General features: G+C 32.2%; 1 protein-coding gene across 1 annotated transcript in view; it reads left to right on the plus strand.

The window, feature by feature from the left end:
* Nucleotides 1–4,563: 4,563 nt before the first annotated feature.
* Nucleotides 4,564–25,477, plus strand: part of LOC110994692 (vitamin K-dependent protein C) — a 30,822-nt gene continuing 9,908 nt past the window's right edge. The window contains exons 1-10 of the mRNA XM_022261489.2: nt 4,564–4,658; nt 13,422–13,466; nt 14,453–14,559; nt 15,405–15,468; nt 16,394–16,523; nt 17,435–17,498; nt 17,822–17,931; nt 18,391–18,512; nt 20,787–21,007; nt 21,745–21,947. Of these exons, the coding sequence (XP_022117181.2) occupies nt 14,491–14,559; nt 15,405–15,468; nt 16,394–16,523; nt 17,435–17,498; nt 17,822–17,931; nt 18,391–18,512; nt 20,787–21,007; nt 21,745–21,947 (983 nt within the window). The 5' untranslated portion in view covers nt 4,564–4,658; nt 13,422–13,466; nt 14,453–14,490. The remainder of the gene's footprint in view (nt 4,659–13,421; nt 13,467–14,452; nt 14,560–15,404; nt 15,469–16,393; nt 16,524–17,434; nt 17,499–17,821; nt 17,932–18,390; nt 18,513–20,786; nt 21,008–21,744; nt 21,948–25,477) is intronic.

Here is a 25,477-nt window from a genome sequence, read left to right on the forward strand (position 1 = left end):
TTAACTCCTACGAGTGATTACAAAATTCTGAGAGTATAAATGTATATTATGTAAATGTCAAGACGAAATTACCTTCTATTGTTACTTACCTAATATATTGTATAGTTATCACTTGTCATCCATGACCTCAGCATACCTTGACAAATATGAACATCAAATATTTATTTACTAAGCCTTTACAAGATTTTTTACGAATGTAAATACGGTCTTATACTATATACAATTGTACATCTCATTTAGGCACTTTCAAAGTTACGCGAATACAAAATACAACAGCGCTAGACAGAATGCAGAAGAACAAAGAAGTGCTTATGACGGCTAAGAGAAGGAAACTTGAGTATTTTGGACACGTTTTACGTAACTCCAAAAAATACGAGCTCCTTCAACTAATCATACAAGGCAAAGTGGCAGGTAGAAAGAGACCTGGCCGCAGACGCACGTCCTGGTTAAAAAACTATAGACAATGGTTTGGTCAAAGCACCAAGTGATTGTTCAATAGCGCGGCATCCGAAATTATAATCGCCAACCTTCGCAAGGAGATGGATGAGAAGAAAAAAGTTACGCAAAAGGACAAAACATATCAAAGTGTTAATCTTTATACAATTTACCTAAACCATTATATGCGTATAGCAGTCCTTTAGGCTATAATATAATATATACAATGAACTTAATTGTTACTAATTATATCAGTTTCTACATATTTTTCCTATTTTGACGTCGAACTGGCAGGCGGATCCACAAACTTCCATGATAAGGTTTTTTACATAGTAACTCCTTCCATCCTACTTATAATAATCACCATACATCGTTAGTTATAGTGACTTTTGATGAGCAATTTTTTAGTACAATGAATCTGATTCATAAACCTACAAGCAGGTCTACCAGTATTTTGGGACTGTTCTAGTATTATGTTAGCACTATAGGGGGTGGGGGACATTGATTTTCTTATTTGGTGATTTCGTCAACGGTAATTACTACGGTAATTACTTTTGTACACATTTATGTACAATTATTTTTGAGAACTTTACTTACTTTTGCTGACCGAGGAGAGTTTGTCTATGTTTAAAAATCTGCACCTCAACTTATATATCTAAAACCAAATAAATATATAGCTTAATATGTCATATTAAAACCTTGCGCGGACCCCGGCACCGACCGAATCTCTACAGCTTGAATAAACTAGTGACTCACTTCAACAGCCTTGGTCAGGATGTTTGTATACCCAGCACGAACGGTGTAGTCTGTGCCGGAGATCTCTAAAAGTCTAGCTCTCAACGTACTCTAGAAGTGATTCTGTTATAAAGTTACTCTATTCACTAAATCCTCTACTAATATACACTACATAAAATATGTTAAAACTGGTACGTCAAAAACAAGCCTTAGAACGATTTTTATCTAATGGACTGCGTAATAAGCTTGTAAGACAATTTGCATTGACAGCCGCGGGCAGCATCTGAATGGCTCATGATGAGTATAACGGTACTCTGTTGGGCCTTGAACTTTTAATATCCTTACGGTGTATAATAAAAGATCGTTGGGTTCTATATACAAGATTTGCGATGATACGAGTCGTACTACTAGAGTTAAGGATCTTTTATAATGTTTATACGTTAGATAAAATTAGTTGCCTAGTGGGTAAAACGTGGAGTCGTAGGTTCGATCTCCGGCTTTGCACCAATGGACTTTCTTTCTATGTGGGCATTTAACACTTAAGAAAACATTGCGGGAAACTCGCATTCCTTAGACCCAAAAAATCTACGGTGCGTTTCAGATACAGAAAGTTGATCATCTCATCTATTAGAAATAATAACGGAACAGATACAAAAATCTAAGGTTCAAGCCTCAAAGGCTGAACCACCAGTGAGGTTATATTATGTTAGCTGGAATCATTGAACTGTAATTTAACTATTCTCAGATTTCACAGATGAAACTATTTTACTAGTTTCCACGTACAAGTTATTATATTTTAATTTCTGAACTGTCTTAAAGACTTAAAAACACTGTAGAAGTAGCGTATATCTAAAACTCTATCAAAAAGTAATTATTGTATCATCACTTCAACGTGTAAATATTCTCGGTCAATGTACTGGCTGTTATCATTTTCCGTATTTTTATCGCCAAGTGTTAATTTGAAAATCATTTAATCGCGAAAGTGTCATTAGCATTACGAAATCAAACGAAATTGAATTTTTATTTCACACAAAATATTCTTTGATATATATATATAAGATTAAACATATATAATATAATATATTAAGATTATACAATCGTAGGAATAATTCAAATTAATATAAGTCATTATATGTATAATAACGATATTGTAGTAGGATATTTTAATGATTTTTTTTTTCACCTACCTATATCTTCTCACACACACTGACCTCTAAAACAAATCTACCAGCGCTGCTTGTAGAGTGCCCCCTCCTTTAAAAAAATGTAAGTATATAAGAACTTTATAAAGTATATGACTATACCAGTCTGTTAGTTTATGTAATTTGTATATAACTGTTTTTGGGTGGATCATTTCAGTTAATGCCTATAACTTATTATATGAGTTGATACATTATATCTGTTACAATACGTGATACTGTACAATATTTATATTTATTTATTTATATATAAAGTATTACCTTATTCAAATATGTACGTTACACATAACAAAAATTAAAAATAACAGGTTACAAAAGTTATAAGGCAACAGGCGGCCTTATCGCTTACAAGCTATTTCTTCCAGGCAACTCTAATGAGAAACAAAGATAAAGAAACACCAACAGAGGGTGGAGTACAAAAAATGCAAAATAATTAAGAAAAAAAAAACTCATAATAACACGTTACTAATCACTAATATAAAATATAAAGTAAAATCTAAAGAAAAAATAGCATATATAGTCAGCAAGTCATAACAAACAGATTTTTGTTTCAAGATTAGTTTATCTATAACGATGGCAGTATTTAGATCAGGAAATAACTTTTCATCTCGGATATTATATTTTAATCTGGAGCGCGTAAATTTACGTATAGCTTGATTAATGTATTATTAAATGTTTTTCAATATGTACTTTTTGTGCATGACCGTCCAAATAAAAGCACATTGTTTAATTGTATAGACTGAAAACAAATAAATACATATATACAGGGATATTACTTACGCCATTTTAAGAGAAAATGATATCTGAAAGTCTCTCTAAAATATATTTAATATTGATAATCTAAATATCTTGCGTATTTAAATTTTATTAATATACAAAGGGAGGTTTAGGTATATAATTCATTATATTTTTATGTAAATTGACTTAAATATAATAATCATTGTTGAAAAAGTTGCAAAAAATATTTTTAATTTATCGAAAATACGCTAATAAAAGCTTTTGAATGTATTTTCCTAATTCCAAATGAATCATAGAATTGTGCAAGTATTAAAATAGGTCAGTTAATGTAAGGGATCACTTGTTGCTGAAAATATAAACTTTATCTATCTGAACAGATTGGTACTATTAACCCAAATAAGTGTTTCGCCTTTTATAAGATCGATATATGAATGAATACGTGTAATTTTTACGTCACTTGTTTTTAAGTAAAACAAATACCGGTTTATAAACATTTGTTATCATTAACTATGACGTTAAGTGACGACGAAGCTTCCATAGTTCAATAACGCATGTGTGATAAGAAAAAAAATAGTGGCGTTACAACCTTAGTAAGTCCGGCCTTCAGATGTTTATGTTACTAGATCATAAAACAATCTAATAGGCAAGTAGGTGATCAGCCTCCAGTGCCTGACACACGCCGTCGATTTCTCGGGTCTGGGACAAGCCGGTTTCCTTACAAAGTTTTCCTTCACCTTTCGAGCGAATGTTAAATGCGCACATAGAAAGAAAGGCCGGCAACGCACTCTCGAGCCCTCCAGCATCGAGAGTGTCCATGGGCGGCGGTATCACTTAACATCAGGTGAGCCTCCTTCCCGTTTGCCCCCTGTACTATAAAAAAAAAGTCCATTGGTGCACAGCCGGGGATCGAACCTACGACCTCAGGAGTGAGAGTTGCATGTTGAAGCCACTAGGCCAACACTGCTCACTGTCGTAGGTGTGGTAAGAAACCTCAATATTAAACATTGGAATCACTTTTTAAATTACGAAGATAGCAAGCTATGATAGTATTTCTGCGTCATAGACATAGCTTTAATAAATTTTAACATCTATAAAATCATTTTCGATCGTCATTTATTTACGCACCATAACACACACGAAGGCATTTAACTCCTACGGTATTGATTTGATCGTTAAGTTTTTGTTTAGTCAAATTCAGAAAACACGTCCTCAATTAGCCACGCTATCTGGGCACTGAGATGCGGTTTACTGGAAGTAAATGAATATATTAGATAACAATGTTTTATTGGTGAACGAATATTTTTTTAAATATATTTAAATATAGATATGATGCTAGATAACAGGCATAAAACTCCGTCCTGATACATTTAATTAAAGAATTCTTGCAATTATGACAGTGAGATTTTTTCCAAATACTAAAATACTCTATGGATAGAGAATGTTCGTGAGATTCGTGCGTCGCGTGCGCAGTGTGATCTGAATACGGAACGGAGCGGGCTGCGTCGGATGGCAGTATTTTCATCACTTCCGACTGTTTAGGATTTATTTGAAGTGAGTAATCTTAACTTATCAAAATATTTATATAAGGGAAATGAGATATTATGTACACATATATTTTTTATTTCTATTGTTAGAGTGAAAATTAATATTTTAAAGCAAAGTTTATTTGAACTGAATATTTTTGTTAGTTTTTGGTTTTCTCCCCTTTGTTTTGAGTATTGGCAGTATATGTAACATTAGAATTTCATATTTCCTTTTTTTTGACGTTGTGTTACCTATAGGAATAAATAATTTTATAATTTTGAATTTTGACATTTTTGTCATTTGTAAGTACATAATTTTGTATTATTATTAATAATACAAAAACCAATGTTTAAGTTAAATATTTGCGAGTTTCATCCCAACGATAAAATAATAATTTTAAGCTGAAAAATTGTGGTTAATTCCTTTGAAGTGGTAACAGTATCACGTCCTGTGAGGTTTTTAATTAAAACACATGTGATAGAGTTGACGTTGGGATCGAGCGTAGAGGGCAATTTGTACGACTTTTAATTTTCATAAGACTTAACGGATTTTAAAATATCTCCATACATTAAATAGTGCCTATGAAATATAAACAATGCACGCATAACTACAGAATTATTTTGCGGTGAAAAAAAAAAACAAGTGCTGTTACAAGCTTTTCGTTTGCCTAGATTTGTGTGTCTGATTTTATACATATTAGGGTCATATGTGTTCAAGTTCTTCTTCATATCAGTATTTAAAGCCATAAATAAGTTTTAGATAATTGTGTGGAGTGTGTTGAGAAAAATATCACATTTTTCGATTTCGCGATGAATTATGTATCGATTGATATTTGCGCAAACCATTATTAAGTCTATATTAGGGATTACTAAATTGAAACAACCAAAATTGATGAATTTAGGTCTTACTTTCAAAACTAGTACCGTACGACAGGCGATAAATATTTATTTTAGTTTTAAGAATATTTTTAAAATAATAAAAATACAATTTTGGGCCGACTTAAAAAAATACATTAATTTTGCGACAGTATCAATTTTATTTTATACCTACTTTAACCTTCATTTAGTATTTAAATTAGTAGATCAATTTCTTAATTTTAATAAAGGTAAAGAATGAGGGGGAAGGCTATAAAAAGCTCACTAAAATTCCGTCTTCCTTGTTTAGCCCGGAATTCAAGATGTTCCATAATTACAGGCAATAGCTAGAATGTTTTAAGGTATTTTTGAAGTTATACTTCTTTTGGCGCATTAGGGAAAAATGATGATAGTATTTTTTTAAGATGTGCGCACACACCGTCACAAAAAACCGACACCCTCAAGTTAACAGTTAAACTTTTTTAATAAAAAATGTCAATTTCTTTAATTATGTAGATTTTTTTTATATATTTAAACTAGCTGACCCGGCAGACTTCGTACTGCCTCATCGATAAATAAAAGACCTAATCTTTTGTATAAAATGATTTTAAAACAAACAAAATAATTATTAATGAAAAAGCATTTATTGAATAAAGCATGAAGTTTTATTATTATTTTCGATGCATCATGTTGCTTACTTAGAAATCAGAGTTTTCCTGAAATACTGGCTATTTATAAGGTTTAAATTTGATATACACAGACACACACTGTGAAAATACAGTCTGTTAATTAATTTAAAGCTTTCTCATAAACTATATTTTTTGTTTTGTTTTGTGGTGCGTAAATAAACAAAGAAGACGGTTTTCCGACGCGCGAACACGCGACGTATAATTGTCCATGCGCGAAACAGGGAAACTCCAAGTTGATTCCACAAACTTCTAAAGAATGTCCTTGCGATTTATTTATGGTCATCGCAAAGGCCAGACGTACTGGAAATTGTAAGCGTTTAAAATCGAATGGTAAGTCCGTTGGAATCATCGGTATCCGCGGAATCAAGACATCCTCTCCTTTGTATTTTCCTTTTATGATTGTCGCCTCAATGACGTTATTCATCAGTCTTTTCACAGCCAGTCTTGTTCCATTGCATAGTCGAGGTTGATTAATGTTACGCAGCATGATGACAACTGATCCTACTTTTAACTGCAAATTGTGAGGTGGTAATCCAGGCAATTCCAGTGAATTTAAAAACTCAGTGGGATAGTTGATTACGTCATCCTGGTTCATTACGGTGTCGACTGATTTGAAGGAAACCATAATTTAATTTGTCTTTATTATTATTGATTTATCTTTCGATTTCTATATAGTCTTATTAAAAAAATAATCGGACAGAGTAACAACTTAAGTTAGCTAAAATAAAAAAATAATCGGACAGAGTAACAACTGAAGTTAGCTAAAATTGTGTTTATTTATGTACTATGTATTTTGAGACTATGCAATTTTGTCGCGTTCGCGATTCACTTTCACTTTTGTTGAGTTTCAGAACGTGATATTAGGTCCTCCAACGCGCACGCGAATTTGAACTTTATGCAGCGGTAATAAATTACAAATTGACTCTCCATTTTATTTAGAAAACGTTTGTATGGGAAATAGAAAAATGCTGTTTTGAGGATTTTCCCGGCAATTATTCGAATTTTTCTCACCTTTTAAACCTTCCCTAGACCTCCACGAATAATTCAAGACCAAGATAAGATAAATCCGTTCAGCCGTTCTCGAGTTTTAGCGAGACTAACGAACAGCAATTGATTTTTATATATATAGATAAACTATGTATGTATAAGGCGAAATAGAAAATTTTTAAAAACATTTTTATCTTGTACACCGAAGAAACTTCTAACACGTGTTTTTTTAAATATTTAAATGAAGTATTAAATATACTAATTTTTGGTTGTTTAAATTTGGCTAATTTTATTTTATCCGCTTTAGACAGAGGTTTAAAAAATATACTCTTCTTATAGGCAAACAGAATTTGAAAATAAATAATATTAAAAATAAACTCTCGCGATGTGTTTCTACGCAATTTCAAATATTTATGATATCTCTTTAGTCCGTGTAAAAATATATTTTCTTACATTTAATCGCTATTATCTTATATAAAAATAACGAAAATTGAACTTGAGTTTATTCATAAACTATTGTTTTGTGACCCTATTTATAACCACAAGGTTACTGACATTTTACGCAATACATTATTTAAATATAATTATTTTATATTTAAGTACACACAGTTTATTTCAGGATTTGAATCATTCATTTTTTTTTTCATTCAGCTCTTCCGTCCGTGAAACAATCTGATAATTGAGTTGTCTTCGACTCTCGAAAATAAGACTAATGACCCCTTCATATAAATTCATTAACTTTCCTTTAATACATTTAATTCTCCTGGTAAAGACAAAGATAAGAAATATTATTATAGAATCATTTATTAATTTATGAGTCAATTTTTTTAAGGGATTTAGTTTAGCTTTTTTCCCGCTTTTAAATTAGTGGCAAAAAAATTGTCGACATGTCACAAAACATGACTCACAAATGTGTATGCGTCGAGTATTCAATGGAATTCAAACATAAACTAGATTTTCTTAATCTAGTTAAAATGATTTGCGGATTGTAATTAAAGTGATTAGTGAAGATTGCAAACTGTAAACGTTAATGTAATTGACCTAATTACTGAATGTGCGAAACACGACCTCATATATTCTATGACGGACGATTTTTTTCTTTGTAAACTTGAAAATTCCGACGCATGGCGTTTTAATAGGCGCATAAATGTATGATTGATGTTCATATGTCATCTTGAGTAATAAAGAATAATAAAATAAATTAAAAACAAAGATTTGTCCTCTATCAGCAGGAGGCATGGTGAAATAGGAGCATGCACTTACATACTCGTGGGAACAACACGCAAATACATAGTAGAAACAGATTACACGAATTCAATTACGACCAGTCACCACTGGCAGTACACTATCACAGGGAACAATTTTTTATTTATCAATTTTTAATTATTGTTATAACTATGCAGGTTAAAAATATTGTAAATACTAAAAACTAATACTAATAGTGTGTGTATAATACTACATTTTTAGTCTTAAGATTAGTTTAACCAAAAATAGATCTATAATTTTCAGTATTGATAGTATAGAACAGATCTTATCAGTCAAGATTAATTTATAAATAACACTTTGAAGGAAACCACAACGAAGCACTGCAAATAGTTTTTCTTGTGACTGACATCATCTGGATTGCCTCAAACTTACGCACAATCACGCTGATGTATATGGGATTCAAAATTAAATTAATAAAATTCAATAAATAAATTGACCGCTACATATCTCTGTGTGAATTTATTTAAAATATTTAAGTGAATTTTAAATTTGACCTGGGTATTTGAGTTTAATAATTACATGCTAAAAACTTTTTTAGATACTTAAAAAAGACGTGGTACAAAGTCGTTACAAATTAAACATCAACTCAGTTTTATTCACGTAAATACGTTTAATATGGAAGATTTCGCATTATTGCTTACATATAACGAGAGTTTTATATAGATATTGATTCGTGTATTTAATTCTCCCAAATATATGTAAATTGACAAAGAACTATAATATATAATATGATGAAATGAAATTGCCAATTTATTTGGAGTCCTCACATCTTCAGATGTTAGCAAAGGTATGAAATAGGTGTGAATAAAAAAACCTCAGTTTCACTCAAAAAGTTGCGGTCAGTCTTCAGACAGCTTAGTGAATGTTTCATAACTACGAATACTCGTAGTTCTGAGTATTAAAGATCTCTTTTTACCATTGTCTTTGTAAATTCAGTTCAATATTAAACCGTTTTATTATTTGTATTAAATTTATTCGTACTTTTTTGTAACTATAACATTTGTTAACGACAATATTTTCAGCGCTATTTTATTTGACAAGTCAAGTGTTTCAAATTTTTACTTTATATGTAATTAATTCGGTAATAAATAATACATATAAATGTAATATTAATGTAAATTGTTATCTATTGAAAATATATCTTTATTCGACGTGGTCAGACTTTTGGCCAAAAAAATTATAGAAATAAAGATACCATAGAGAGAAAGTATCATATCATTGATTTGTTTCAAATGAAACCCAAGAAACACAGATTTATCACAAATGAATAAACAACAATAATAATAATTTATTTGTGATTCAAATATATTTTTGACAGCACATTTTTCTTAATGCTTATGCGGCAATAACAGTTGCTAGACAACCATAACATGTTTCTTCTTATTTAAAACATGACTGTGAATTTTTTATGACAATTTTTGAAACCAAAGCGATCGGACCTTATACTTCGTATACAGCTATAGAACACCAGTTTCTGAAGGCTGGCAACCAAGTGAAAATTTTTATTTCTTTCTTACATATTTCCCAGTTGGGAGCAGTTTTATTGAAAAATTCAATTGCGTTTTTTCATTATTTATGTTTCCCATCGTTTAAACCTTCCCTGAAATTTTAATAACACATATTAATTACAATAAGCCAGCCATTCTCAAGGGTTCCTAAAGGTTTGAATGAGCAAGAAGGTTTCTCTGTGAAGGTTTTATCACCGAAGATTGAAGGAACAAAACGCTTGTTGTCTATTAATGGTCATTGGTCATGATATCAAAATGGTATCGCGAATATGGTTCGAATCAAATCTATTATTCAATAGTTGACATCATAGCGGCCATAAACTATAGTTAACGTTTAAGAGCAATTATATTAATTTGAGTATTTATGCAAAGATTGACGACATCTGACGAGACGGCAAGGTCTAGTGCAGGGTTGGGCGGTGATAGAAAGATTTATGGTTGAAGCTAACGTTCCGTAACGATAAATTTTTGTTTGGGACATGCAATGGTTTCCGGCAAGCTACACAAATAAATGTGCGTAATGTGGGATATAAGGAGTGTTAGATAATAATAATAATAGCCTTTATTCAGATGCATTTTACATTATATATTTTATATACATTTAAACAAATTTCCATTTTGTGCCCTTTTTTGGCAAAGGCCTCCTCCAAATCCCGCCATTCCTCTCTGAGAGGAAAAAAGATAATAATAATAATAATCTTTATTTATTTCTCAAAAAACTTCATACATTAGTTACAACTATTTATTAATGTACGTAAATAATTTTCATTAGATGAAAAGTAATTGCCTTATTATCGTCATAACTTTGGATTTTTTTAAATGTGGGGAAGAAATGTTGTATAATTGTATATGCAATTTGCTAGTACTAATATTTCAAATTAAGTATAGTAGTCAAAGCCAGCAACTTATAACTCTCTGGATCTTAAACAGGCAATAAAGCAAAAGTTAAAAATCCTTCATGAATGGTTTCTTTTTATATAACAGGGAACGCTTACCTTGCATCTGATGTTAACTGATACTGCTGCCCATGGACATGGACACACATTGCCAGAAGGTTCGCAATTACATTGGCGGTCTTTTAAAAATTGGTACGTTTCTTTCTTCAAGGACCCTAAGTTGAAATAGTTTGGAAATAATTTGGTGTGTGATGGTGTGTGACAGCAGTAAAGGCATACATTATTTTTTTGGCGATAAAATAAAAACGAAAATGGGAAATTCGTGGCCACGGTTTAACCATGAACTCTCGTGATATTACATAAAACAACTGATCTAAAAAAAGAAGAAAGACTCGAATTAAAATCCATTGTTTATTTTCGTTTGGTATACGGTTCGATCGGCTTAGTCATTGGAAAACTTTTACTGCGCGTTAGACAGACGTTTGTTTGATTGTTGAAGTCTGGCAAGTGCCTAGTATTAAAATAAAACTTATAATAAACTTCTTACGTAATGTATTGTATATTTAGGCTAAGAATTCACTAACGACTCAGAGTTACGTATACCTAGATAACCCTGAAAATGTTATCAAAAAACGGATTAATATAGAGAGTTGCTAATACTTTTATTGTTTTTTCGAAGTAATCTCCGTTACTTTTTACACCAGACCACTTTTTACCACTCGGAAAAGCAATGGGTTCTAAGGGATCTCGTTTTCGTACGCTTTCATCAGGGTCGTAAAGGGAATAGGTACCTCGAATTTTATCTTCAGTTCTTGAAATGAATGAAATGAAAAAAATAACTCTAAAATTGGAATTCAAAAATGTTTTCATGAGAAATGGCGTGGTCGGTTTTAAAAATTAATAAAAAATAAAAGAATTTTAATATTATATGATAATTATGATAATGTAGGGGTAAAAAATACCAAAGAACGACAAGGTCGTCTAATAACCAAATATGGAAAAAGTTTTTTTTTTAAATTAGAACCTACTTAGTATTCTTTCATAAATATTCAATTATCTCAAGGCTCTCGTATAAAGTAATTAAAACTGTTTAAATGCGTTAAAATTCATAAAGTCAACTATTTTAAATGCTTAACTTTTGACGGGCATACCGAAATTAAAAAACTTTTTAAGGCTTTTCATAAAAAATTCAATAAACGCAGAAAGGAGGTCTTAAATTATAGTTTATTGTAGGTCTCAAGCAACTACGTCCTATCCACAGCGAGGTCTTTGTAAACTCGGTTTTCCTTAAGAAAGTTTAATAACCTATATTAAAGTTTTCATCTACTCCACTTTTGAATATTAATTTTTAACACATTTTTATATGACCTTGCTTACAAGGCTTGGTATAATATATTTAGGAAAAGGTTACATTTGATGACAATGTAGAGATACTTTGACAAAGGCAGAATATGAAATTCCACCCGTATCACCTCGACCTTCGTCGTTATACAACAGAGCGTTTTTTTAAGCGCACACCATCACTATATGGATCCAGCTGCCCACTAATGAATTTAAGAACCAATTCGACTTCAAGAAAACAGCGTACCAATTCTTAAAAGGCAATGCACTCGCGAGCTCTCTGGCGCTGCCCATGGGCGGCGGTATACCTAACATCAGATGAGCCTTCCTCCCGTTTGCCAGCTTTTCTATAAAAAAAAATAGTTTAAGAATGATAATCATATTGAATAGCCTTTCAATTTGACTTAATTGTCGCGTACAATTATTGGCTATGTTTGTGACAGGCTTGAAGCCTATAGGACAAATATGTTCTAGAACTTGCAATAGAAAGAAAAAAGAACTTGCCCAAAAACTGCATTGCAATGCAAAAATTCTCGTGTGTAAAGTAATAAAAGCGTTAAGTGTAAAAGATTAAAGGAATTATAGGCTTTGGCTTCTGATTGGCACTAGACATTGACAATTCTTAAAATGAAAGTTACATAATAGATAAGGGTTTAAAAAGTACTTATCACAAATATAAATAATTAAGTTTGAAAAGAAGATTTGCTCTCCCAAGATAGCGACTTTCAAACTTCAGGACAAAAACCAAATCACATTATAACTTCTTTAAAAGAAAATAAAACTCGAAAGTTTTGCTCTCAACTCTTAAGTACAGTGTGTAGTATGGGTTTTACAATTTCTATTTTGACACCACGATTGCAGTTATGTAGATATTTTTTTAGGGGTTTAACGTTGAGGTACTAAATACATACATTATATAGAAAAAGATAATGTAAATTAGCGTTCAATATTTTAAAAAAGATCTTAGTATCGCACAAACACACTCCAAAGTGATTAAAAAATCGCCGAATTTATTCACTGGACAAAGGTGTTCAAAATTGTGTAGCGAATTTCCCGTTCAAATTGATAGTCTTTTAACATAGACTATAGACGAACTAACGTTCAGTGGTATTTTTAGCCCTTTTCGTCACAAACGCTATCCGAAATTGCGATACAAAATACACGAAACTATAACGAAAACCCGAGTCGATACTAGACACTCGTTGGGTAACGATAAAGTCGACAAAATCCTAATGCGTTTTGTTTTCAGGTTCGAAGATCTGTCTACAATGGCTGTCATTCATAGCCACCTATGGTGAGTTTTGTCTATTATCTTGACCTATATACCATAATGGGTGTACCATTGTTTTGTTTGACAATCCTTATATACATAAAAGGCGCAAGTGTCTGCACTAAGAGTTATTGCTTTGTCTTGTATCCACTGTTTGTTTAACTATTTTTGCCACGGGTTTATGACTGTTTGAGAGAATGTAATGTCTTAATTGAACTGACATTTTCTTATTGTTTAGTGTGACGCTGTCAGATAATATGTTGCTAGGTTAAAATAACTAATTTAAACATCTTATTTATATGTTCTAATTTTTCTGTGGGTTTCATGTTTTAAAAACAAATTGTATTGTCTTAATATAAATTTGCTAAAGTGCATGATTGTGTAAATAATATATTGTTAAAAATAAAAAGTATTTACGATATATTTTATGGGTTTACCTGCCATGACCTATAAAACCTTAAAGACCTTAAAAGTACCACAAGCCTAATAGAGTTAGAGTGGCGGAGAGTTTCTTGCAGTTCTTCTTGCCCACTCTACGCACTTGACTTGCGACCTGGTAGTAAATTTAGAATCAATTTAACATCTCCTCCATAGACGTTCATAATCGTACTTAGTATGATTATATAGGTAAGTATACCTATATGAATAAATCTGTGTACTTTTCGACAACATTTTTTCCTGTCCTGTGTAATCCTATTGAGCACTTTACTATTTCAATAAATCAATTGTATAACTGAGCTAAAATGAATCGCAATCGAAAAGTAGAAAATTATTTGCGATGTTTGGTATTTGTACTATTAAGTTATTATTATTTTTTGTATTTCAACGCAGTAATAATAATAATAAATGTATAAATAAAAATTTCAACACAATTTAAAATGTTTGGTCTCTGTGGCAGTGTAACTTTACGTTAGCAGCATTTGCCTGTTTTGCGACAAAATAATTGTAAATTGGAATACCATTTATTGTAATTTGTATTTCTTGGTTTCAATGAATTTAAAACTTTTCAGATGCCGATTTCCGGTACTACATTAGCGTAGGAGGAAAAATGACGCGGCTGTGCCATATATCATTAATTTTATTTATTATAGATTTAGAAATGTTCCTAAGTCATAATGTAAGTATTGTTTAATTTATCAATTTCATACGTAATATTATTTTGTATTTTACGCACTTTATTTTCTATTAAAAGCCTCTTAGAGGATGTATATAACCGCTGTTTGTAAAGCTTCTTGTATATCTTTATAAGTATCAATTATTGATGAGTTAATACTGGCAAAAATATACTTTTTATTCTACCTTCCATTTGCACAAATGGTCGGAAAAGATCTAGCAGAAAAACCGAAAAATTTACAATTATTGTTGATCACATAAATTGAAAAAAATAATTAATTAGCAAAAGGATTTATTTACAATACATTTGTTTTTTTAAGTGTGTGTATCGTATATCACACATTTTTACAGTATACGTTACAACCTATTATATATTATATTATTATTATTATTATATAAATACATGACAATTACAATAAACATGAATTTTACAAAAAGTAATAAAAATATCACTGTAACACTTCAAATTATAAATTTTACTAGAAAAATCCTATTTGAAATTCGTTTAACATTGCTTTTAAATGATCAGCCCATTTCCGAATGTATCAATTATGCGTTTGTTAAGTTGTATTTGAACGAGAGATTGACATTGCATATTTAGCATATAAGTGTTATTATATATGTTTCTAATATATATTAATTATTCGTTAAATCATCTTTTGGGATAGCTATATACGATGGCTATATTTTTTCTTTGGCAACTATCGGAAATCAATTTCAAACGGAAATTTATACTGTAATTGTGCAGCCATTGCATAGAAATGCATTTCAATATTGGGTAAATTTGACAATGGGTAAAGATTTGACCCAGATTTATTGTATTTTATTATTTATTCGCGTCTCTTTCAGCTCGATAGCGATGTATTGTCTGGTGTTGCTATTGAAGATCACGTGCGGAAAGATTTTGATAACGGTGAGTATTGTGAGCCATATTAAATTGATTAGTACAGTCACTGTACTGTTTTTAAGTATTTATTTATATATAATATACCTATCTATGGGTTTAGCAGTGTTGGCCTAGTGGCTTTACCATGCGATTCTCATACCTGAGGTCGTAGGTTCGATCCCTGGCTGTGCACCATTGGACTTTCTTTCTATGTGCGCATTTAACATTTGCTCGAATGGTGAAAGAAAACATCGTGAGGAAACCGACATGTCTTAGACCCAAAAAGTCGACGACATGTGTCAGGCTCAGGAGGCTGATCACCTACTTGCCTATTATATTTAAAAGTGATCATGAAACAGATTAAGAAAAGGTTGTAGAGCCACTGATTCTTTTTTATCTATGGGTTTAAAGAGAGAATAGCGAAAGGATACGAAAGGGTTTTGGTGATTTGGCCATGTAAAAGTGACATGGAGGAAGAGCAGTTAATAAGAATATACAAGGCAAAAGTGGATGGTGCAATCTAGTTGGCTAGGCCTTACCGTCCATATAAAAATGTTCAAAGTACCCAAAGCCGATGAGCATGCATAGCGAATGTTATGAAAGTGGATGAAGTGAGGATGAGGATGGCAGGACCGTAGAAAGTAGAGATCATAATATAAATAATAATAATAATAATTACACATAGGTATAATATAAGCAAACATGATTTTTATTTACGTCTTTCACTATAATTACGGGGCGTAGTTTATACGGACACCTAGAATCATTGTAAGTATTAGTATAACAGTTCAACCCTGGACACAGATACTAGCTACAAAATTTATCTTACGAATAAATGTAAGTTAAATAATAGAATTTATAGGATCATTAATCGGGCAAACTATTTGGAGTGTAAGCCAAAAATGTAACGAATTAGAAGCTTGCTAGCTTTATTGCTTTAATCCTCTTTTAGGTGATGAGAAGACACCAATTTACTCGGAATTGGGAAGGTGGAGTGCATGCCAAGCCGGTCGTAAAACTAGGCGGCGACACTGCTTACGTAGAAACATTTGCGGCGATTCTTTCAGAATTGAAGTTGCTCGGTAGGTATTAGATGTAAGTGGATTGACCGTAATGAAATCAAAGAAATAAAGTTATAGACTTTATTTCTTCTTCTTAATAGACTATTTAATTGCTTATTAAACTCTAAAAAATGCATATTTCGCATAACACGTTTTTATCGTCTGTGGTAATTAAAAAAAAGAAAAATTAATTTGCAAAGACTAATAATCAAAATCATAGACACATGTTAAGTTGACAGCTGACACTTGATATGAAATTTTTTAAACAGTAACAATATTGTAATTACTGTTCTCAATGTTAGCGTTATTGCGTTGTAATAGGATAATAAAGGGGGAGTAAGTAAAAGTAAGATAATGGCCATTCTTGTTGTTAAAATAATGTGTAGGTACATCAGCATCAACATGTTAATTTTCACTCTTCTAAGATATGTTCAATGACATATTTCATCACACTGGACAAGTGCGAAATGGCGATTGACATACGCCCATATAATTACTATGACGAGTGAAGGTAATAGTTAGGAAACTATTACCTTCACCAATCGCTCAAGTGTTAATTACACATGAGAACTCTACGGGTTTCACTGTGCTTAATCTTCCCTATCACAGGTCTTTGACTTACTAGGGATGCCTCAATCTGAACTCTATGAATAATAGCTAAACAAATAAAGAATTGTAATATAATGTTTTAATGCACTGTTATCTAGCGAATCTATTTTGCAATCTAACATAATTAAACCCACATTTTTAGAAATACCACTTCAATATTGTTTGTAATGAAATCAATAAAATAATGCTTGAATAATTTTAAGAAGTTCGGTCCGGCATATTTGGCTGGCAGCATTTCTTCGCTGTATCGCGATACTTATGAGCAAGGAAACGTTAGAATTAGTTTGTTGATATTCATGTACGGAAACAAACCGTGTTTACAGTTGCGCGGCGCGTGAGTCGCGAGGACGGGAAGATAGTGAGGAAGGACGTATGAAAATTAAAGTGGTAAGTCTAGTAGATAACAAATCATAATATGATAAAAATACCTTTCAAGGCAAAAGAATCAGTAGATGTTATTCATACCTTAGTTACAATATTAGTTATATATAATATATATTCTCGACCAGTCTGACAAAAGGCCCCAGTGGCTAAAGTCGAGAAGTTTTTTTGAAGTTGTACTTCTTCTCGCGCGATGGAGAAAAATAATGAGAGTGAATTTTTACGATGCGGCGCACACCAACACCTAATTTTCGATTACATGTTCATATTATTTATTGATGCATCTGACAAAGGGAGAAGATTATTATAGAAATATCTATTAATTTTAGGTGGGATTAAAGCAATTAGACAACGGAGATGTCCAAAAGAGGTTTATGGGGTTTTCACCCTGGACCAGCTGGAGCACCTGCTCCAAAAAGTGCACGACTGTAAGGAAGAGGTAAGAATAAATTTGTATAGTATATTCTAGATACTCCAACTTAGACATCTTGTTTCTGTCAATAGTTCTGCTGTGTATAGAAGTCGTAATTACTTGTATGATCAATTAACAAACAAGTTAAAAATATAATTGTAGTTAATTCTAATATACGTAATAACTAACCTTAAAACTTAATAATTTAAATATATTTATTTATTTAATTACTTAATTTTTCTTACTCGTATATAGCACAGCACTCAAAAGGAAGATAGGAAGGAAGAAAAAAAAAGCTAATTAATTGACTAATTTCATTTATACAAACTAATAACTAACAAACATATTGAATTGGACTAAAGTTAAGAGAACTATATAAATACTGCCCGAGTTAGACTTATTAACTCAGCTACACTTACTAATAACTATGTAGTTTCTAATGTCCAAGAGTTATACAACATTTTCTATATTAGTTGTATTTTACAGGCACTGCCAAAAATGGACAATCTGTGGACGAAAAGTAATAAAACAGTCTGCATATTGTTATTTGGAGGGAAGCTACTGCCACCTCTGGATACGAGCGAAGATGCACAGGCGAAAAGATCAAGGTATTCATTTTATCAGGCCACAGAAATTAATTAAATATTTAAAAAATGAATTAAATTACAACAATAGGACACGTACTAGCGATAAAAAAATAATAGTTTGGAACATAAGATCATCATCAGATAAATCAAGGTATCACTTATTCCACGTCATTAAATTCGAACCTGTAGGCATCCCTACTCATCGGCAAATAGGACAGAGGGTGTAGGAAATGACATTGCCCAGAATTCTTATAAAAAAAATATTAGTCAAGTTTTTTCCCCTAAAGTCTCAGGGTTTGTACTTTTTGGATTGGGCATCTCGGAAGTTGGGCTCACAGTAGCGCAGTAAACACTCTGAACGGAGGTACGGGTTAACAGAACGCGAACTCCGTCTATAGCGAGCTGATGAGTATTGGTTGGTAAGACTACTCTACTCTACATTGCACCTCATGGACGCTCATACTCCCCACGTCACTATTACAAGTAACCGCTTGACTGTAAATTATATTTCCAATCAATAAAAAAGTATATAGATCTTAATGTTACCGTGTTTAATAAGTACCCCAAATGAGCCACCTTTCATTGTTTTATATCAAATATAATTCAAATTATCATAGCAAATATATACAATTTTTACAAAATAATTAAAATTTAATTAGAAGAAAATTAAAAGAAAGTTTCGCCCCTGGAGGCTGTGTACCTTTAACGCTGGCAGCATTTCCTCGTTTAATGTTGACCTATAAATTCCAGTTCAAGTTGCCCAATTCTTAAAATATATTTGATGACTCTACAAATAATAAACTTACGAAGTATTTTTATAAGCCCTAGTATGCAGCATCTATGTTAAACGCGTCTGAACGTTAATAAAGTTCAAATTCTTAGAATAAACTTTATGTAACCAAATAAAATCACAGAGATTAAAATCCAACTTTCTGCTTAATGAACGATCGGGAAGGATTTCGGGAGGTACAAATTCATTAAGAATTTTACTTACCCGATTTAACTTTGCAAACTTAAACAACATAATTTTTATAAGAAAACGTTTTAAGTTATTTTTAGCTTCGACTTTTTCGTCTAATTACAATGGGGCTACAATTAAAATCTTGGGTCTCTAATCAGAAGAATTATTATCTATCTATTATGATATTGTCTGGTTGGGTAACCACAGCGGGTAGAGAACTAGTGGAAAGTTTTGTTGTAAAGTTGGAAAGTCACATATTTAAGTGTTTCCGAACCAATTAGGGTCCTTCAAGAAAAGAGCATACCTGTTCTTAAAAGGCTGACAACGCACTCGTGAACCCTCTGGCATTAAGAATGTCCATGGGCGACGGTACCACTTAACACCAGATGAGTCTCTTGTCTGTTCTATAAAAAAAGCACGTGCGTACAAAGTACAAATATCAGAAGTGAAACCTCTTTGGAAATTAATTACTACACAGGGAATAGACTACACTTCATAAGGATAATAGTGAGTGACTCACATGGGGTAGCAATCAAAATTACAGAACAAACCAAAAGAATGTACAAAAGTCTTGCTTTCTGAACTGCAACAGAGGTGGGGATCGCGGTTACATTTCTTTGAGTTGTGACCATTGTTGATCTAAAAATCCTGTGTAGGAAATATGTACATAATTATGTGTGTGCTTCTCCAACCTAAATAGAGAATTCTCGATCAGTCTATTCATTGACTGGCTGGCGAAGGCTTTTAAAGGTATCTTAAGATGCTTAATACACTTAAATATACTCAAGTAACGATTAATGTATCAAGGTATTCCCTCATGCAATTTACTGGCACAAACTCAAAGTTTAACTTGTAAATTTGTAGATCCAGTGGCAATAGGGGGTATATGTAACATCGAATTATTGAGTAAAACTTAGGAATTGCAAGAAAGTATAATGTCATATTTGATTTCGCCATATCGCAAGAAATGAGTGAAAGTATATAAAAGAGAAAGAAATACACCTGAACAGAATTTTTAATATAAACATGCTGCCCCCGCGAACTTCGTTTTGCCTATTTATGTGTTTTTAATAGCGGTTGTTTTAAGTAGATACATTTTAAAATATGGAACATTTCTCTATTCTACCCTGATACATAGAGACTGTTCAGTTGTCTGAAATAAAAATTAGGTTTTATTTTCTTCCGTGCAAATTTTTAATTGTCCTCTCCATAAAAACCTTCATCTGAGTTCAAGGAATAAATAAAATAAAAATACTCTAACTGTTCCAGCCGTCTTAACGTTTTAGCTTAGCATTCTACTATACACTATATTTATCATATTACGTATTTTTCAGATTACCAGGTAGAATCTCTACCAACACCAGCCCCAGCAATCCATGAAGAAGATTCCAGATCATTTTCACGGTCTATGACCTGTGGAAGGCTTGGACGATACCGAGGATCTTCGACGAGTAGACTAAGGGCTCGTATGCAAGATATGATTAGGATTATTGGTGGTAGGCCAGCGCCACCTGGAAAATGGATTTGGCAAGTCGCTGTTCTTAACCGATACAAGGTGATTATTTGAAGTGATTATACTGTTTCGAAAAAAAAAACAAAATTATGTCGAGATAATTAATCAAACGCTATTCTTACGTCACACTATACGAGAAATAAAAAAAATCGCTAATGATTCTTTTACAACCGAAAATCAACATCAAGATAGTGTAAACAAACTTTCAAACAAAACACAAGTGAAAAAAGAATATAAAAAAATATGAGATCTTAAAACAGTGTGTATTTTTGAGTTTGTGTAAGAGATGTCTAGTATTTATGTACATGTACTGTCTTGTTAATGGATAAATGCGTAAGACTAGAATAAATACAAGATTATGCTAAACCTGTTATGCTATAGCCGGCAGATTATGTGGGACGTAAGTCCAGAGATAGTAGACGTTTAATACTGTTGATGAGTTTGTATTGGACAAATTTGAAAAATTTTTTACGTAATTTATTATCCACACGAATATATAAATATTTGACTATGTATAACTCTAGGTATCAGGCAACTCTAGGTATATGAATATAATTACAATTAGTAAAAGTTTTGAAACGATAGTTTTAATATAATAGTATAATATATAGTTCATAAAATAATAGTTTTGTTAGTAGTAATGGTATGTCTACGTCATTATAATAACTAAGACAGAGCGTTGGTATGTCTACGTAAATATAATAACTAAGATCGTAGGAGAGGCAGCTACCTAGCTTAGCTAGCATGTAACACTTGAGAACGTCAAACTTTTCTTCCAGGAAGCATTCTGCGGCGGTACACTGGTATCCTTGCGATGGGTGGTCACCGCGGCACATTGTATACGAAAACGTCTCTATGTGCGATTGGGCGAACATGATCTACAGATACGCGGTTATGGTGAAGTGGAAATGAGAGTCACTGAAGCGGTCATTCATCCCCAGTACGACCCAGACACAGTTGTCAACGACGTTGCTATGTTGCGGTAAGACTAGGTATTACAAAAGTTTACTAACATTGCTTTTTGTTAGAAGAACACGATAGCTATTACGTTCAGACAATGACTGACAGGCAGACTATATCTAGGATAGGCGGCAATATTTCTGATTACGACCATGTAGACTTCGATAATCTGATACTCTGCCGTGTGTCTCAATCTGTTTTACATTATCTTGGCCGAAGACATGCAGTTTTAACATGTTGCTAACTTCACTATACTTGAGAGAATGAAATGTGCGCAGAGCAAAATAATTTGGCGCGTAGCGTCGGTGCGACCGCACCGAATTAATTACCCATAACCACTAACAGTAATTTTAGAATTTCATTGTAATATTATATTGACAAAATGCCATACGCCATCAACGATAAATTATAAAGTGACACAACCACAGATATGTTCCCTTTGAAGTTATTAATGTCAAATATAATAACGTTTAATTAATGCAAACCTGCAGAAACGCCTTTGAAAAATTATTTAATTGAGAAATAATTACAGCATACAGTGTTTAGAAGGATGTTAGAACTTTTTGGCCTAATCTTTTTCCAATATAAAAATCAGCTTGGAGTATACCATAAATCATGGTCGGCTATTTTTAAGTTAAGCGGGTAGATAAAAATTCAACCAGAAGCCTACCCTCAGTTTGTTTTGGTAAATTATTTATCGAGGTATCGGTACACCGGTTAGGTTAGGTTAGCAAAGTAGTCTGTGTTAGACAGGGTTAAGACGTTCTCAGACGTTTCGGAGTGATTCAAAGGATAAGATTCCGAACTGCATACATTGTTGCGCCTGTAAAACGAATATACCTTATGTTATACCTGACATATAAACTTCAATTTAATCTTGCATAAGCAAAAGCAATCATGATAGTGCCTATCCTTATGGGAAAAGTTGTCAGCTGAGTTAACCCATAATATCTCTGGAGACAGATCTAGATATTAGAAATTTAGCACAGACCTAGATTAATATTCAGGCCACTGTATATGTCTCTGTTATTAAAAGTGTTCAGAGGAGTTGTTCGGATTAATACCTACAGCTGGGTTTCATCGTCGGACGTTGAGGCAGAATATGAAATTCACCTCGACGTCCGCCGTTCCACAAATGCGCGTTTTTCGAGGCAGTTTATGCCGCGCACCACCTTTTTGTGGAACCAGCTGCCCACAGCAGTATGCGTACCAGGCCATAAACGCTTAAAATATTTGACGTTAGTACCATATTATGTTATATTATGTATATTTTTCCATTTAATTTTATTCAGTTAACATGTTGATCCAAGGTACTCGCTAAGACAGTTAGTTTTACAAACTTAACGATAGTAAGTTACTTTGATTCTGAAAATGATGTAGAAAATATAACTCAGCCGAGTTTTTAGGCATGTCTGACTGAGTTTAGGAACTACGCGATAGGAAACATTATTTTTTGTTACAAATACGGCTGAGACATTGAACATGTATTAAAATTTTTCGTACGTATATTAATTTCTTTGAAAACACTTTAAACTTTATTTGTACTATTAGTCAACTCACAAATAAAGAATTTTATCTTTTCTAACACCTAGAACGTTACTCTTTATATTTTTCATCGTCAAATTTGATTATGGTCATAATTGTGATCATTTTTCTAAGATTTAATTCAACCCAGCATCGCCCAAAATGGTGGCAAGTTTTTGTGAATAATAAAATCTAAGTATTCCATTATTTCCCTAGTGAGTGAAATTTATTGCCTCTATAAACTAATATAACCTTCGTCAGGTTTATGTCTAAAGGGAAAATTCCTATACTAGAGATCCCAAGCGAATTTGTTCGATCTTCTGCGCAAATATTCGAACTTAGAATTAGGCAAAGAACTCTCCAGGGTTTATTGAATTAAAACTACCAATAGATATTGACTTTTACTTATGTATGAGACATAAGAAACTCCATTCGTTGTTTAATATTATGAAACATATTTGTTTCATCTACAAGCCACATTTATATATGTATATAGAGTTTCTAATCGTCAACGACAAGTCACTTTATTGCGGCTTGTTCCCATGGTGTTATGTAGTGATCATAACAAGAGGTCACAGATGTGTTTGATAAGTTGCGAGGATTCTACAGTATGCGATGCTCCAGAATCTTTTAAGCTTAGAGTTTAGAACAAAATTGGTGTTATATTTGATAGTTGCGTTAACATAGTTATGTACAATGTTGTTAGGACAAATAAAATATAACAAATCAAGTTTGTTTTACACCAGTATTTAAATTAAAAAAGTCGATTTTTTATAATTAAAACTAAATGACAAGATAGAAATTTTACATACTAAATCGTTCATAAAAAATTGTGATTAACATTTGGTATTCTCTAAATTTGTACCCTATAGTCTTTTTAATAAAATACGCGTTACTGTGATTAGTCGTAATTGAATTACGAAAATTATAAGAGTTTTAGATTTTCTAAACGCCCACAGGATAAATAATTGGAAAAATATTCAACTTTATCAAGCCTTCCTCACGATCGCTTTTGGCCTATAAGGTAGATTTGGCAAACGTGCGAAATAAATTGCCTAAAGTATTGTAATAGCTTCCGTATAAGCCGCATATTTATTACCACCTTGTGAGATAACAATATCGGCCGAGTTCTATGTTTGAAGTGATTTGTTTTACCCATCTGCATTCTGTGTCCTTGTGTTTATCAGAATTTGAGGTAATTAGGGAATGTAAATCCAATAATGTGTTTTTGTAAATACCTTCCTACTACTACTACTACTAAGAAACTGCAGCAAATCACGCCCTTCTGAGCTGAAACACTCAGTCCGCCGTTTCCAGAAGGCGCGAACCTAGGAGGTAGACCTGTTGATGAATATATTCGAAGGTGTGGTAGCAAATCTGATGTATTTTTCTTAGGAGAATCACTAAGAACACAGGCTGTATAAAACATGAAAACACAACAGGCTGTAAAATATGAAATTCGACAAAAAAATTATACGACAGTTATATACACACAATTATATGACAGATATCAATGAGAACTTTTGTTATCATATTGTGATTGGATAGATCTCGATTTTATACGTATATCATGACGATAACATATTATAAAAATTCTCTTTTTATTTCTTTAATTGAAGACAAATTGAAATATCAATGCAGAATCCTATGTACTTTCATGTGTAGATGAAGCCCTCGCAGGCTTTCCGAGAAAAAATCGTATTGTTAACAAAAATTTAATATTTGTATTTATCGTGTCTCCGTTCGTATACCGATAAAACGTGTTTAAAAGAAAATCAGTTTAACAATTCTACGCTCAAATTAAAATTTTGCATTAGCGATCGACATTTAATTGCTATTAGTAGTTTCAACATTTATGTAAGTAACAATAAACGTTCTAAATATTTTTTTAATTATATTTTCATGCTTTATAATTAAATGTTTGAGCCGAGGCTTTGAAGAAGCAAGGCTAAAATGCTCGAGACACATCAGAATTCCTAATATTCAGGGACTGGTAGTTCCTTCACAGCCACGTTATTTCGGCTTTGG

Source organism: Pieris rapae, chromosome 12, assembly GCF_905147795.1.
Source record: "Pieris rapae chromosome 12, ilPieRapa1.1, whole genome shotgun sequence".
In the NCBI taxonomy this organism is placed as follows: Eukaryota; Metazoa; Arthropoda; class Insecta; order Lepidoptera; family Pieridae; genus Pieris; species Pieris rapae.